Source organism: Oncorhynchus nerka, linkage group LG19, assembly GCF_034236695.1.
Source record: "Oncorhynchus nerka isolate Pitt River linkage group LG19, Oner_Uvic_2.0, whole genome shotgun sequence".
Taxonomy (NCBI): domain Eukaryota; kingdom Metazoa; phylum Chordata; class Actinopteri; order Salmoniformes; family Salmonidae; genus Oncorhynchus; species Oncorhynchus nerka.
In genome coordinates this window covers 26,369,116-26,385,932 of record NC_088414.1, presented here as the reverse complement: position 1 = coordinate 26,385,932, position 16,817 = coordinate 26,369,116, and the positions used below count along the sequence as shown (strand labels likewise).

The 16,817-nt window shown below is 42.4% G+C and overlaps 1 protein-coding gene across 1 annotated transcript in view; it reads right to left on the bottom strand.

Annotated features, from left to right (window-relative positions):
- LOC115101251 (small conductance calcium-activated potassium channel protein 2-like) overlaps window positions 1-16,817 on the bottom strand; it is a 30,395-nt gene that overhangs the window by 9,784 nt on the left and 3,794 nt on the right. The window contains exons 3-5 of the mRNA XM_029620599.2: window positions 1,055-1,473; window positions 529-670; window positions 102-212 (exon numbers count right to left, since the gene is read on the bottom strand). Coding sequence (XP_029476459.2) covers window positions 102-212; window positions 529-670; window positions 1,055-1,473 — 672 coding nt within the window. The remainder of the gene's footprint in view (window positions 1-101; window positions 213-528; window positions 671-1,054; window positions 1,474-16,817) is intronic.

Below are 16,817 nucleotides of genomic sequence, written 5' to 3'. Positions count from 1 at the left end.
TGGTCTTCCTGAAATAGAACACAATGGAGAAACGGGGGAGCTGAGATGATTCTTTCCAATGTTTACACTTAAAACGACATGCAAGTGAAGTATTTCCTTACTCTTTTTGTCAGCTGGGTGTCCATCATAAAATTATGAACATGTTTTTCAGCTTTGGTTAACTCCAGTTTCTTTGCAACCACAGCCACTACCAAGGCTGTGCAGCCGGCTCCCTGGGAGGAACAAACAGACTGTTACACATTGCCTGTATTTAGTCAGTTACATTTGTTTTTTGAACCTTATTGGAATAATAGGGAATTATGCTATAAACAAAAAGGAAATCACAGATTCTGACTTCTGATATCCTCTGAATATGAATGTATCCGCACTGCCACCCCAACAGAGATTTAAAAAATAAATATTGGCAGGTTTAAAAAAAAAAAAAAAAAAAAGTAATAAGACACAAAGATACAACCTCATAAGCAGCACTGCAAAAGAGAGCACAGCTGTGGCATGAGAATGTAATATCAGTTCTGCAGTGAGGCTCACCATAATACCAGTGAGGAGACAGACTCCTTTTCCACAGTAAGTGTTGGGTACCATATCCCCATATCCAATGGTCAGAAAAGTGATTGATATCAACCACATGGCTCCTAGAAAGTTGCTGGTTATGTCCATGTTGTCATGGTATCTGGAATGGAAGGTTCCAGATAAGTGTCAGACTGGAGTCAGCTTGCCAAATACTTCAACGTCTTATACATTATAGAAACATTGTGCCTAATTCATGTGCAATATAAATAAGATGTAAACAGATTCGCATATCTTCTAACAAGACGTAAACTATGGGCCATGATTGTCTATCTCTTGACATTTCCATGCAGAGAATCAGAATTAAATGCAAAATGGTGGTATTGCTGGGAATGTGTGGATGGAGCACTACATCTGGATGGAAGCCTAAAGTATGACACATAACGAGTTAACGCCTGTTTCCCCAGCAAACCATGAAGCCTTATTTATGGTTCATGCAGTGTTTTGTGCAGCATAGCGTGACTGCGATAGGGCAGCAGGTCCAGACCTCTCGCAGGCCCTCACGGTCCAGGCAGCGATGATCCACAACGAGATGGTAAAGACCAGCAACACGGTGCCAGGGCAGATGGTCATCAGGGTCTTCATGACGAAGCGTGTGTTGAAGTTGATCTTGTTGAGCGCCCCGATGCTGCGGGACGAGGCGTCTGTGAAGAGCTTGCTGTGGAGCAGCATGACGCGGGCGATGAGATACAGCCGCAAGAACATGGGGATGGACAGGATGATGTCCACGTCTGCGTCCGTCTTGGACGGGGTGTAGGAGAAGGCCAGGCGCGCTGTCCAGGTGAAGGTGTAGTTCCCTGGGATGGGGTGGATGGCGCACACCAGGATCTCCAGGCAGATGAAGAAGATGCGCTCGTAGGTCATGGCTATCCTCCAGTCATCTGCTGCATTGTCCACCATGAATAACTGAATAACAACATGGATGGAGGGGGAGAAGGAAACCCACAGAGGTTACTGAACAAGCTCTGGTTAGATGCAGCCTTGCATTTTAATCATGGTGGCATCAGACTAAATTGATCAAAACTTTAAACTTTACTACCACACTCAGTCAATGGATATTCAGTTTCTGTCATGGCTGATTGGCATTCAGTGATTCCAATTATTAACTGTCAGCGTTCGCTACACTCTTCACAACATCTGTCACAGAAGTTTATGGGACCTCCTGCACGTGGCTATCATTTCCTATTCCAACGCGTTAGACTGATGAGAACATCTGCCACTTCCCCCATTAGTATAGGTCTCGTATTGCCTGGCCACAGAGCAGAAGATAGGCCACTCTACTGGGAGCTTCGATGTGGACGGATTTCAACACCGTTAATGATTCTCTATCCCAACTCGTACACACTCACTCATGCATGCATGCTGTACCCCCTCTCCATCTCATACTTTCCCACTTGTCTCCTCTTACACACCCTTCATCTCTCTCACTCCAATCTAAAGCTCTCCACCATGCTAGATTACGGAGATGTAATTTATAGATCGTAGGTTAAAGGTTCTTTACCATTCGGTCATCCGATTTGCCACCAATGCTTTGGACCACCTGCACTCTATACTCCTCTGTAAACTGGTCATTTCTGTGTACCCGTCACAAGACCCACTAGTTGATGCTTATTTATAAAACCCTCTTAGGCCTCACTCCCCCTATCTGAGATATCTACTGCAGCCCTCATCCCCCACATACAACACCCGTTCTGCCAGTCACATTCTGTTAAAGGTCCCCAAAGCACACACATCCCTGGGTCGCTCCTCTTTTCAGTTCGCTGCAGCTAGCGACTGGAACGAGCTGCAAAAATACTTAAACTGGACAGTTTTATCTCCATCTCTTCATTCAAAGACTCAATCATGGACACTCTTACTGACAGTTGTGGCTGCTTCACGTGATGTATTGTTGTCTCTACCTTCTTGCCTTTGTGCTGTTGTCTATGCCCAATAATGTTTGTAGCATGTTGTGCTGCTGCCATGTTGTGTTGCAACCATGTTGTCGTCATGTGGAGTTGCTACCATGCTGTGTTGTCATCTTTTGCTGCCATGCTATGTTGTTGTGTTAGGTCTCTCTTTATGTAGTGTTGTGTTGTCTCTCCTGCAGTGATGTGTTTTGTCCTATATTTTTAATCCCAGCACCCATCCCGCATGGCTTTTGGTAGGCCGACATTGTAAATAAGAATTTGTCTCACGATTCAATGTTTCGATCTACCATGAACTAATGACCTTATTGCCCCATACCAACAGATCCACCTACCCCTCGGTGTCATTCAGTGAGAGTGATCTCTGACTGTGTTTGTGATCTAGATAAAACTAGGTATGGCGTTTCCTTCTGTCCCTCATCCTTTTAAATACTTCTCTGCACATGGAATAAATGCAATCGAGCCTCTCTAATGTTCCTCTCTACAGTTGTCAAATGATTCCCCTCTCTGACACGCAATGCCGATAGTCTGCACTATCCCGATAGTCCAAAATATGCACTCAGCCGCTCCCTCCCTGCACTCAATCACTTCGATCTTTGGGTTGTGTATGGGGCTGTCACAACTGGCGGGAGATATTTCACAAAACGTTGCCGTCAGCAAATTTCAGAGAGCTTTCTTTCACTAGGGTATATCCATCGTGACTATATGCCATTCAATATAAAGGAGAATACAACAAATGACAAACCACATTTGAACTGAAGCCATCATATGATGCTTTGTGATTAAATGAATGGTGCTGTGTCTAGAGACATCTGGCCCTCCGGTGTGTGTGGGGGGAAAAATATTATGCAAATATGTGTTTTGATCTTTCTTCTGACTTTTCAAACAGCGTTTTCTTCCTGCTTCTGTTTGAGTCTCTGTAATTGGTCCTGTAAAGTATGTGCTTCCCGTGGCTCCTCTCTGTGCAACACCTGAACCACAAAATAAGAATGAAAGAGACATTTTAAATTCAGGATGAATTCATATCAAACAAAAAAAAAACAGAAGAAGTCTGAAATCCATCACATATCAGCCAAAATGTGTTAGCAGGATCAGTCAAAAACATCAGAATGTTTAATCATTCAGATTTCCTGATTGAACACAAAACCTTGGGAGATAAGTGAAGTCGCACATGATGACTTGACATCCTGCCAATCAATCCGCATTTAGTACAACTCCAGGATCTTTGATGGTGGAAAAAAGTGCTGTCCCATTCCTGGATGCGTAAATGGGATCAATGAGATGTATTTAGAGATAATAATACATGACAAAATGTTGAATGTTGAATCATTCAACTATATACATATATATATCCCACTGCCAAAGAAAGCTTTTATTCCACATCTTTAGCTCAAGGACACCCTGACAATAACAAATGTACACCTCCAGGATTTTTGCGCTATAGTGCCACCCACACCAGACACACACACACACGCACGTGCACTGCACATACTACAGCCCTCCAATCCCACAGGCACACTGACACTACAGCCACCTACACCACATTGCCACACAAAGAACATTCCACTTGAACATCCGGGCAAATTTCACACTCTCATTAAAGCTAACCTGCAGGCCAAACGCTTCCCACAGACAGCTGCAGGAAATTCCAAGCAGTTACGTGTACAAAACACTCCCACGCAACATCTCTACCAAATTCATTCATCAAAGCAACACATTTGAAAGGTTCCCCCACAAAGATCATTTTAAAGCACACAACTAAAGAGGCTTTTGCCCATACGTAACAACATCTAGCTCCTTGAGAGCACTGACATCTGTCAGACTCTGAGGCTGAGAGACGCTGTAACACTAACCAGGCTCTCTGTTGGTATAGACCTGCTTGTTAAGCCATTCCAAGGGAGTGTAACTTAGACATGGAAACGCAAGCTGTTACTCCACTGTGTTGTGACAGACGCTTTCTTACTCCCAGACCTAAGCCATCAAAACGGCTCAAACACAATATCGTCTTTCTTACTCCCAGACCTAAGCCATCAAAACGGCTCAAACACAATATCGTCTTTCTTACTCCCAGACCTAAGCCATCAAAACGTCTCAAACACAATATCGTCTGCACACAGCACAAAAAGCTCTCATTTTAATAAATAATAATGGCAACAACTTCATGTGACAAAAGTGTTTTGAAAGTTTGTTGCTTTAAAACAATGTAATTAAAAATGTAAAACTCGGTTACGTAAGGAAAGCCTACTTGGTTGGTAAAAGCAATTATGGTAATGAAGGACCTGAAATACAATACTCGAGCTCTTTACCTCTCAGCATTAAATATTCCATGCCAGTAGCAGAAGCACTAGTTATGAGAGGGAAGGGGGGTATGACTTACATCTGCAGCTGATAACCTGGAATTATGTATGTGGCATAAGGGACAGCAGTCATGTCTCTTTCTACAGTATATCATATGCACATAATTGATAACTTGTCTAGGTTATATCCTGCTAGAATAAACTAGATTGAAGGGTTTTATGGCTTACGAAGTTTAAAAGACCCTCAATGCTACAACAATAGTCCGTCCTATGATCCATGGCCTAATAAAGAGCATACCAGAGAAGGGCCAGAGAGGGACAGAGGAATAGAAAAGCCCCGTTGATGAGCCAAACAAACTCTCAGGTCACTCAGCTCAAATCCTGCAGGGCTAAGAGCCATTTCACCCACATGGACCAGTGGACCACACACAAAAGTACATTAGAAAAGTATATTTATAGGAGAGGGCAACAAAGCACACATGCACGTGCACACACACACACATTGTATAACAGCGAGAAAGAGCGGTGTCGCTACACATGGTGTCCTACAAGCCGAGCCCATGAAATGTACAATGGTGGTTGGAAACAAAGAGCCAGGGTGACCGATTCTAACCAATCGCTCTTTAAATATAGCCTTCTACCACGGTCCAGTGGCTGCTCTCAGACGGATGACTTGTCATCTGATGGATACAAATAGTGTTTCATCATTAAGGGAGCATTCCTCTGCTCATCATGGGAAAGTTTCACCCGTGCCGGCCGCGGTGAGCCTGTGCCACTGTGCTGACATTATTGCCCAGACGGCACCATTAAGGAGGCCCTGAGGTCATCCCATTCCTTAGTCGGTCTTCTTTCCTATAGAACTGGTGTAATTTGGGGGTCGGAATACAATGCACATTTGTATCCTATTTCTCCCAGACCTTCAATACACGTCTTCCAACATACAGTATGTCAGGTAGACCAGATCAGATTGTCAGGTAGACATACTGTATACAGTATTATTGAATAACTTATGCAACTAATTCATTATGTTGTTAGATGTTTAAATGAACACTTTACCTATCTTTATTTGGGCAAAATAACAGGCGTTTCAGTATCATGTGTCAATCTTTGAGATAAATAGGGGTATCTAGATGGAAATCATTTGTTTTGTTATAGACATTGCCATTGAGGGCTTCCACCATTTAAAAGTAGTCAACTGGGTGGGGATTCCTAGGGGTTGGAAATTATCAGCCAATGATCAGAGAGCATTATCTTCTACAAAGTGGGTTGCCTGTGGTCAGAGAGGAAGAGGCAAAGTGAGAGGTTTTACTCCTCCCATAATCCCATAATTTTGTATGGAGGTCAATGAGGGTCAAATTTGGTTAACAAAAAATATAATTTCTAATTTGCTACGTGATGCTTATCTGATTGAATATAAGTTTAAAAATGGTTAGGTTGTTACGAATGCAATGATATAAGTGGATGCGTGTGACATTTCGGCAATTTACGCAAAAATTACTTTATTTCAGACTTGTGCCTGTTGTCAGAGTCCGAGAGATAGGTTGAGGACTCATCATGGATATACAACAAGTTTTAGCATAGACAATGCCATTGAGAGCTTCCGCCATTTTAAAGTAGTCAACTCGGTGGGGATTCCTATGAGTTGGGAGAAATCAGCCAATGAAGTTTAAGAAAATGGAATACTTTAAAATAGGGGTTGGAACCGGTTTAGGGAACAGAACCGAAAACCAGAAAATAACTACATTTTTAGAGGAACAGAATCAGAACCACAAACGAAAGTTATATATACTCTTCCGGAACAGAACCATTATTTTAAAAGCATGGAAACTGGTTAATAACGTTATTTTATGTCCCAGGCATTTTTTTCCAGTCCCACAAAAAATGCAACAAAGCGCCAAGGCAAAGCCCTCACTCTGTCACGCAGAAACGTATTCTTGTGTCTGCCTACCTGCCAGCTGAAAATCTTTGCCTGTGTGTTTGTAGGCAACCCACCCCTCCCCCTGAAGCATAGTCTAGTAGCCTACTGACGTTACAAGCATGATTCAGAAATTAGGGGGAAAGATGTTTTATTCGAGAAGAATGGATTAACCTTTCAATGCTAGTTAAGGATACTATAGCCACCACGTTTCATATTGGATTTAATAGCTACTAAAAGGTGAGATGTGTTTTTATTTTAATTCTGGTGGCGCTATGCATACACAAGCTTATTAGCTAGCTAAACTCAGGACCCTGTCTTTCAAAGATAATTCGTAAAAATCCAAATAACTTTACAGATCTTCATTGTAAAGTGTTTAAACACTGTTTCCCATGCTTGTTCAAAGAACCATAAACAATTAATGAACATGTGGAAAGGTCGTTAAGACACTAACTATCAGCGCTGTGGTACAGTATGCATTACAAAAGTGTATACAACTCATTCACTCTTCCTAACCATTGTAAAAATCAGCTGGACATTGTGTGGCAATTAAGGTCACAGTTATGAAAATCTAGGACACTAAAGAGGCCTTTCTACTGACTCTGAAAAACACCAAAAGAAATTTGCCCAGGGTCGCAGCTCATCTGCATGAACGTGCCTTAGGCATGCTGCAAGGAGGCATGACGACTGCAGATATGGCCAGGGCAATAAATTGCAATGTCCATACTGTGAGATGCCTAAGGCAGCGCTACAGGGAGACAGGACGGACAGCTGATCATGCTCACAGTGGCAGACCACGTGTAACAACACCTGCACAGGATCGGTACATCCGAACATCACACCTGCGGGACAGGTGCAAGATGGCAACAACAACTGCCCGAGTTACACCAGGAACGCACAATCCCTCCATCAGTGCTCAGACTGTCCGCAAAAGGCTGAGAGGCTGGACTGAGGGCTTGTAGGCCTGTTGTAACGCAGGTCCTCACCAGATATCACCGGCAACAACGTCGCCTATGGGCACAAACCCACCGTCGCTGGACCAGACAGGACTGGCAAAAAGGGCTCTTCACTGACGAGTCGCGGTTTTGTCTCACCAGGGGTGATGGTCGGGTTTGTGTTTATCTTCGAAGGAATGAGTGTTACACTGAGGCCTGTACCTTGGAGCAGGATCGATTTGGAGGTGGATGTCTTCCCTGTAGCGTTGAGATTGTTGCCTGCAATGACAACAAGCTCAGTCCTATGATGCTGTGACACACTGCCCCAGACCATGACACACTGCCCCAGACCATGACACACTGCCCCGGACCCTCCACCTCCAAATCGATCCCGCTCCAAGGTACAGGCCTCGGTGTAATGCTCATTCCTTCGAAGATAAACGTGAATCCGAGACAAAAACGCGATTCATCTGGGGCAGTGTGTCTCGCAGCATCATTGGACTGAGCTTGTTGTCATTGCAGGCAATCTCAATGCTATGCGTTACAGGGAAGACATCCTCCTCCCTCATGTGGTACCCTTCCTGCAGGCTCATCCTGAGATGACCCTCCAGCATGTCAATGCCACCAGCCATACTGCTCTTTCTGTGCGTGATTTCCTGCAAGACATGAATGTCAGTGTTCTGCCATAGCCAGCGAAGAGACCGGATCTCAATCCCATTGAGCACGTCTGGGACCTGTTGGATCAGAGGGTGAGGGCTAGGGCCATTCCCCTCAGAAATGTCCGGGAACTTGACGGTGCCTTGGTGGAAGAGTGGGGTAACATCTCACAGCAAGAACTGGCAAATCTGGTGCAGTCCATGAGGAGGAGATGCACTGCAGTACTTAATGCAGCTGGTGGCCACACCAGATACTGACTGTTACTTTTGATTTTGACCCCCCTTTGTTCAGGGACACATTATTCCATTTCTGTTAGTCACATGTCTGTGGAACTTGTTCAGTTTATGTCTCAGTTGTTGAGTCTTGTTATGTTCATACAAATATTTACACATGTTAAGTTTGCTGAAAATAAACACAGTTGACAGTGAGAGGACATTTTTTTTTTTGCTGAGTATAGCTAGCTAGTTGGTTCAACGTTAAGCCAGCTCTGAAGTTCAAAGATACAGAACTGGTCCTCCGTAGGTATAATTATGTGTGCCTAATTCATATAAGATGCCCAGCGCGTCAAGGCAAGCCGCCTCCTCCACTCTCGCTTGCTCTCTCGTCTGTCCAATTGCATGTAAATAGCTTGCCCCCTCCAAAGCAAGCTGCTCTATCGGAAGTAATTTAATGTGGAGCTAAATGTTTTTAATGAAAAATATTTTAGGTTTAAAACAGAACAGAAAGGAATTATATAAACCAATAATTTTGATTCCAACTCCTGCTTTAAAATGTAGATAGCCTCAATGGCGCTGCCCATGCTGTCACAGATGCTACAATGGCACAGATGCAAAGATGAGTCCTCTATCTATCTCTGTGGCCTGTTGTTCACACGTGTATCTGCCCTCTTATTGGCTAGAATGGTCCCACCTGATCTTGCCTCCTCCCATCTGCGTTCCATCTCTAAGGACATATATTTACATTGTTAGAGCAGTCACTCAAATATCTTGTCAATATAATAGATCATCTTTGCTATGGTTTGTAAACCAAGGAGTAAGTTCATATCCAGGAGCCAAGATTTATACCAGAACATTGGTCCCAAGATCCAGGCCCATGAGACCATGACAAGTTAAAGACCAAATTTGTGATCTTGAGTGGTCTCAAGATCAAGACCACTAGTTAAAGAGTCCATGGGCCCTTTCTTCAATTGTAAGAAACTCAAGTAAAGTAGAGCACAGTTCGAGTACAATAAATTAGGGCACAATGTAGTGGAGCACACTACACTACAGTAGGTTACAGTATAGTAAAGCACAGTACAGTAGAATACCGTAGAGTAGGGTACAGTACAGTATAGCACATTATAGATGTCAATATGTTTTGGCCAAATACAATACTCGACACCTTTTCCTGAAGTGTGCACTTGTCCACTACACACATGGTGGTCTTCTGTAGATCAGTTGGTAGAGCATGCAACTTTAAATTGGAGACAGCACAGGCACTTCATTGAGGCTGTCACAGAATCCATAATCTCTATGGTGTCAATTGTTTCAGATGTAACCATTTCATTTTGGACAATTTTGGCTTATTTTGGACTTTAAAGAATCCCTATAGCTAACATATGGCTTGTTATCTTTAATTTGGACAGATGTACAGTGCATTCGGAAAGTATTCAGACCCCTTGACTTTTTCTACATTTTGATACGTTACAGCTTTATTCTAAAATTGATTAAATTATTTTTCTTCTCATCAATCTACACACAATCCCTCATAATGACAAAGTCAATTATAAAATATAAAACAAATACCTTACTTACATAAATATTCAGACCCTTTGCTATGAAACTCAAAATTGAGCTGAGGTGCATCCTGTTTCCATTGATCATCCCTGAAATGCTTCTACAACTTGATTGGAGTTCACCTGTGGTAAATTCAATTGATTGGACATGATTTGGAAAGGCACACACCTGTCTATATAAGGTCCCACAGTTGACAGTGCATGTCAGAGCAAAAACCAAGCCATGAGGTCGAAAGAATTGTCGTAGAGCTCTGAGACAGGATTGTGTCGAGGCGCAGATCTGGGGAAGGGTACCAACAAATGCCTGCAGCATTGAAAGTCTCCAAGAACACCGTGGCCTCCATCATTTCGAAATGGAAGATGTTTGGAACCACCAAGACTCTTCCTAGAGCTGGCCACCCGGCCAAACTGAGCAATTGGGGGAGAAGGGCCTTGGTCAGGGAGGTGACCAAGAACCAGATGGTCACTCTGGCAGAGCTCCAGACTTCCTTTGTGGGGATGGGAGGATCTTCCAGAAGAAAAGGCCATCTCTGCAGCACTCCACCAATCAGGCCTTTATGGAGTGGCCAGACAGAAACCCCCCCTCAGTAAAAGGCACATGACAGCCCGCTTGGAATTTGCCAAAAGGCAATGGGGACTCTCAGACCATGAGAAACAAGATTCTCTGGTCCAATGAAACCAAGATTGAACTCTTGGCACCTCCCTACGGTGAAGCATGGTAGTGGCAGCATCATGCTGTGGGGATGTTTTTCAGCGGTAGGGACTGGGAGACTAGTCAGGCTTGAGGGAAGGATGAACAGAGAAAAGTCCAGAGAGATCCTTGATGAAAACCTGCTCCAGAGCACTCAGAACGTCAGACTGGGGCGAAGGTTCACCTTCCAACAGGACAACGACCCTAAGCACACAGCCAAGACAACACTGGAGTGGATTAGGGACAAGTTTATGAATGTACTTGAGTGACCCAGCCAGAGCCCAGACTTCAACCTGATCGAACATCTCTGGAGAGACCTGAAAATAGCTGTGCAGTGACGCTCCCCATCCAACATGACAGAGCTTGAGAGGATCTACAGAGAAGAATGGGAGAAACTCTCCAAATACAGGTGTGCCAAGCTTGTAGTGTCATACCCAAGAAGACTTGAGGCTGTAATCACTGCCAAAGGTGCTTCAACAAATTACTGAGTAAAGGGTCTGAATACTTATGTAAATGTGTGTTTTTTTTATACATTTGCAAAAAAATGGGTATTGTGTAGATTGTTGAGGAAATAAAAATGCTTAAATCAATTTTAGAATAAGGCTGTAACGTAACAAAATGTGGAAAAAGTCCAGGGGTCTCAATGCTTTCCGAATGCAGTGTTTGTACCAGCAAACATATTTGAGTCCTAAAATCATACTTGACATATTTCTTGATATACAGTTGAAGTCGGAAGTTACATAACCTTAGGTTGGAGTCATTAAAAATCGTTTTTCAACCACTCCACAAATGTCTTGTTAACAAACTATAGTTTTGGCAAGTCAGTTAGGACATCTTTGTGCATGACACTAGTAATTTTTCCAAAAACATTTTACAGACAGATTATTTCACTGTATCACAATTCCAGTGGGTCAGAAGTTTACATACACTATGTTGACTGTGCTTTTAAACAGCTTGAAAATTCCAGAAAATGATGTTATGGCTTTAGAAGCTTCTGATAGGCTAATTGACATCATTTGAATCAATTGGAGGTGTACCCCTGGATGTATTTCAAGGCCTACCTCCAAACTCAGTGCCCCTTTGCTTGACATCATGGGAAAATCAAAAGAAATCTGCCAAATATTATAGACCTCCACAAGTCTGGTTCATCCTTGGGAGAAATTTTCAAATGCCTGAAGGTACCACATTCATCTGTACAAACAATAGTACGCAAGTATAAACACCATGGGACCAGACAGCCGTCATACCGCTCAGGAAGGAGACGCGTTCTGTCTCCTAGAGATGAACGTACTTTGATGCGAAACGTTCAAATCAATCCCAGAACAACACCAAAGGACCTTGTGAAGATGCTGGAGGGAACAGGTACAAAAGTATCTATATCCACAGTAAAACGAGTCCTATATCGACATAACCTGAAAGGCCGCTCAGCAAGGAAGAATCCACTGCTCCAAAACTGCCATAAAAAAGACAGACTACGGTTTGCCACTGCACATGGGGACAAAGATCATACTTTTTGGAGAAATGTCCTCTGGTCTGATGAAACAACAATATAACTTTTTGGCCATAATGACCATTGTTATGTTTGGAGGAAAAAGGGGGATGCTTGCAAGCCGAAGAACACCATCCCAACCGTGAAGCACGGGGGTGGCAGCATCATGTTGTGGGGGTACTTTACTACAGGAGGGACTGGTGCACTTCACAAAATAGATGGCATCATGAGGAAGAAAAATTATGTGGATATATTGAAGCAACATCTCAAGACATCAGTCGGGAAATTAAAGCTTGGTCGCAAATGGGTCTTCCAAATGGACAATGACCCCAAGCATATTTCCAAAGTTGTGACAAAATGGCTTAAGGACAACAAAGTCAAGCTATTGGAGTGGCCATCACAAAGCCCTGACCTCAATTTTTTTTCTGTAGAACATTTGTGGGCAGAACTGAAAAAGCGTGTGCGAGCAAGGAGGCCTACAAACCTGACTCAGTTACACCAGCTCTGTCAGGAGGAATGGGCCAAAATTCACCTAATTTACTGTGGGAAGCTTGTGGAAGGCTACCCGAAACGTTTGACCCACGTTAAACAATTTAAAGGCAATGCTACCAAATACTAATTGAGTGTATGTAAACTTCTGACCCACTGGGAATGTGATGAAAGAAATAAAAGCTGAAATAAATAATTCTCTGTACTATTATTCTGACATTTCACATTCTTAAAATAAAGTGGTGATCCTAACTGACCTAAGAGAGGGATTTTTTAGTAGGATTAAATGTCAGGAATTGTGAAAAACTGAGTTTAAATGCATTTGGCAAAGGTGTATGTAAACTTCCAACTTCAACTGTATTAGATATTTGGTAGTGACCCCTCTTAAAAATACATTAAGATTCATCCAATTTGCTCATTTGTTTTCTAAAAATATTTGCAGACTGTCTACTCACCATGTGGCCATAGTGGAGAGGGTTGCAATCCCATCTCCTGGTGATATGTGTAGTGTTGTGGCTTAAGGCACATTCATTCTGCTGTCTTTTAAAGTGTGTGCTTCGGTAGTGACATCAAAAGTGGGGACAGCATTTTTCAGAGATAAAAAAATATATAAAATGAAATAAACAAAATGAATAATTAGATAAAAGTATCTTTCAGTGTAATCATAGATAAACTCAAGATGTTCTATTGAAATAAGTGTTAAAAAATTCACTGATTGCTTTATTTTCAAAAATGAAGTTTAGGAGTGACGGATTGGGACAGCCACCTCTCAATAGAAATAGGTGTATAAACACTGACTATGAACTATATTTATTTAACAATATGTTTGTTATTGCCTTGGATAGAGCTAGAACATATCATGGTGCAAATAAATGTTCTACGTTTGGAGACTTAACTGTTTTTTAAATGTTTTTTTTTGGGGGGGTGGGACAGCAATATACACCACTTACGTTGAATCACCCATATACTGTATAATAATAATAATAATTAGGTGGGTGCTTCTATTTGTCCAATTTCACACATGTACAACTGTGTATTAGTACATGTGTGAATTGGAAATGTGTTTTTTGCATATCCCAACTCCCCCTGAGACACCCTCAGAGATTGAGGTCATGGCCAGTGTCAGCCATTATCAACAGCGACCCTGGAGCAATTAGGGTTAAGTGCCTTGCTCAAGGGCAAATCAACGAGCAACCTTTCGATTAATGACGCAACACTCTAACTGCTCGGCTACCTGCCACTCCTATAGGAGTTCAAGCAGCCTGGGTTGGTTACTGGTTTCAGAATGCTCAATATAACTAATGGAGTCCAGCTCAATATTTAATCTGTGTAATGTGGAGATAGGAACATATATCTTGTAACTGAGACAAACAAATCGCTCAATCTCATTAGGGAATTAGGTTGAGAGGTTCAGCCCAATAAGGAATGAATGCAATGGTTTATTTATGCTATCAAAGTGAGGCACTAAGAGGCCACTTTGCTGAGTAAATCTCAAACTGTAGGTTACATTTTCATTGCATCTGAAATCAAGTGATTACTTGATATCATAGTTTCTCTAAGTGTAGCATTCAATTGAAATTCAAAAATATGCACCACTATCTGAAAAGAGAATATCATAAGTAAATCTCTCTTTGTTTGGATTGCTCTAAGCTGGAGGCATGTTTCACATATAAATGATATAACATCTATGTTTCAGGTGCACCTGTGGATGTATTTCAAGGCCTACCTTCAAACTCAGTGCCTCTTTGCTTGACATCATGGGAAAATCAAAAGAGTTCAGCCAAGACCTCAGACATTTTTTGTTGTTGACCTCCACAAATCTGGTTCATCCTTGGGAGTAATTTTCAAATGCCAGAAGGTACCACATTCATCTGTACAAACAATAGTATGCAAGTATAAACACCATGGGACCACGCAGCCATCATACCGCTCAGGAAGGAGACGCGTCCCGTCTCCTAGAGATGAATGTACTTTGGTGCGAAAAGTGCAAATCAATCCCAGAACAAAAGCAAAGGACCTTGTGAAGGTGCTGGAGGAAACAGATACAAAAGTATCTATATCCACAGTAAAACGAGTCCTATATCGACATAACCTGAAAGGCCGCTCAGCAAGGAAGAATCCACTGCTCCAAAACTGCCATAAAAAAGACAGACTACGGTTTGCCACTGCACATGGGGACAAAGATCATACTTTTTGGAGAAATGTCCTCTGGTCTGATGAAACAAAAATAGAACTGTTTGGTCATAATGATCATCGTTATGTTTGGAGGAAAAAGGGGGAGGCTTGCAAGCTGAAGAACACTATCCCAACCGTGAAGCACGGGGGTGGAAGCATCATGTTGTGGGGATGCTTTGCTGCAGGAGGGACTGGTGCACTTCACAAAATAGATGGCATCATGAGGATGGAAAATTATGAGGATAGAAAATTATGAGGAAATATTGAAGCAACATCTCAAGACATCAGTCAGGAAGTTATAGCTTGGTCGCAAATGGGTCTTCCAAATGGAAAATGACCCCAAGCATACTTCCAAAGTTGTGACAACAAAGTCAAGCTATTGGACAACAAAGTCCAATACCTTGTAGTGGTATTGGAGTGGCCATCACAAAGCCCTGACCTCAATCCTATAGAGTTGTGGGCAGAACTGATAAAGCTTGTGCGAGCAAGGAGGCCTACAAACCTGACTCAGTTACACCAGCTCTGTCAGGAGGAATGGGCCAAAATTCATCCAATTTATTGTGGGAAGCTTGTGGAAGGCTACTCGAAACGTTTAACCCAAGTTAAACAATTTAAAGGCAATGCTACCAAATGCTAATTGAGTGTATGTAAACTTCTGACCCCACTGGGAATGTGATGAAAGAAATAAAAGCTGAAATAAATAATTCTCTCAACTATTATTCTGACATTTCACTTTCTGAAAATGAAGTGGTGATTCTAACTGACTTAAGAGAGGGAATTTTTACTAGGATTAAATGTCAGGAATGGTGAAAAACTTAGTTTAAGTGTATTTGACTAAGGTGTATGTAAACCTCTGACTTCAACTGTATCTGTGTCCTTGAAAGCCTGTTTGTTCAGTGAAAGCATTGAGGTCACCAGCCAGTAATGGCTATCTGACTCCAGTCTGACGTCTCAGGTTGAGGACAGATTTCACTGTGAGAAACGCATAGCATCTCCTGCAGTAACACAATGGTGTCTCTAATACACACACAGGACACACACACACACACACACACACACACACACACACAAAGCTAGGCAAGGCTGACTTTAGTCACGACAGATTGACAGCTGGGACTCAACCTATTATTATGACAACCAATTGAAGGAAGGGTAGATTTCTGCGATGACATAAAACTGTACATGGCCACTGTATTGGCCTTTACATAAAAGCTTCTTGGCAAATAAACATTAACTCAAGGAGAAACCAAAGTCACATTTCAAAGTGTCCCTCACAGTCCTTTTTAAAGTAATCAAACATCTTAGAGAGGGCAAACGACATGCTTTTCTCTTGATAATATGAAACCTTAATAGTGACAGTGACAAATCTAAATCAGAGTACAAATCCAGCTTCCAAGCTGAGCTAAGTTCACACACCACCCTAGTCAGCTGCCTGCCACCAGAGGAAACAAAGGACACAATTATTATAGATTACTAGCTGTCACCAAAAGACATATGACATCTGTATCATACCTTGAACAGATTGTATTACCTGAAATAGCATGTCCTACAACATTTGTCAATGCTTGCTGACGTTTAAATCCAGAATAGTGGATAGAAAAACAGAGGATGGCTTCTAATTGCATAGAGAAGTCTGGAGGGTCTCTGAACCTTGAAACATCACACTGAGAAAACGGAGAGAAGTCCTTTTACTGTACCATGTCACCAATCCTTGCTATCATGTACAATGTGTGTCCCCTAAGCCTGCCTGTGACAGTCTGTGTCCAGGAGATGTCCTCTGACTGACCTTGGGACATTTCAGACACTGAAAACAAAAGGGGTGTCCATGTACTGTCAAAGCAGCCCAGAAAGGTGTGGAAGTCAACTCTTTCCAGCTTATATACAGTTGGGACAAGTAGATGACTTTCAAGAAGCTAGTGTAGAG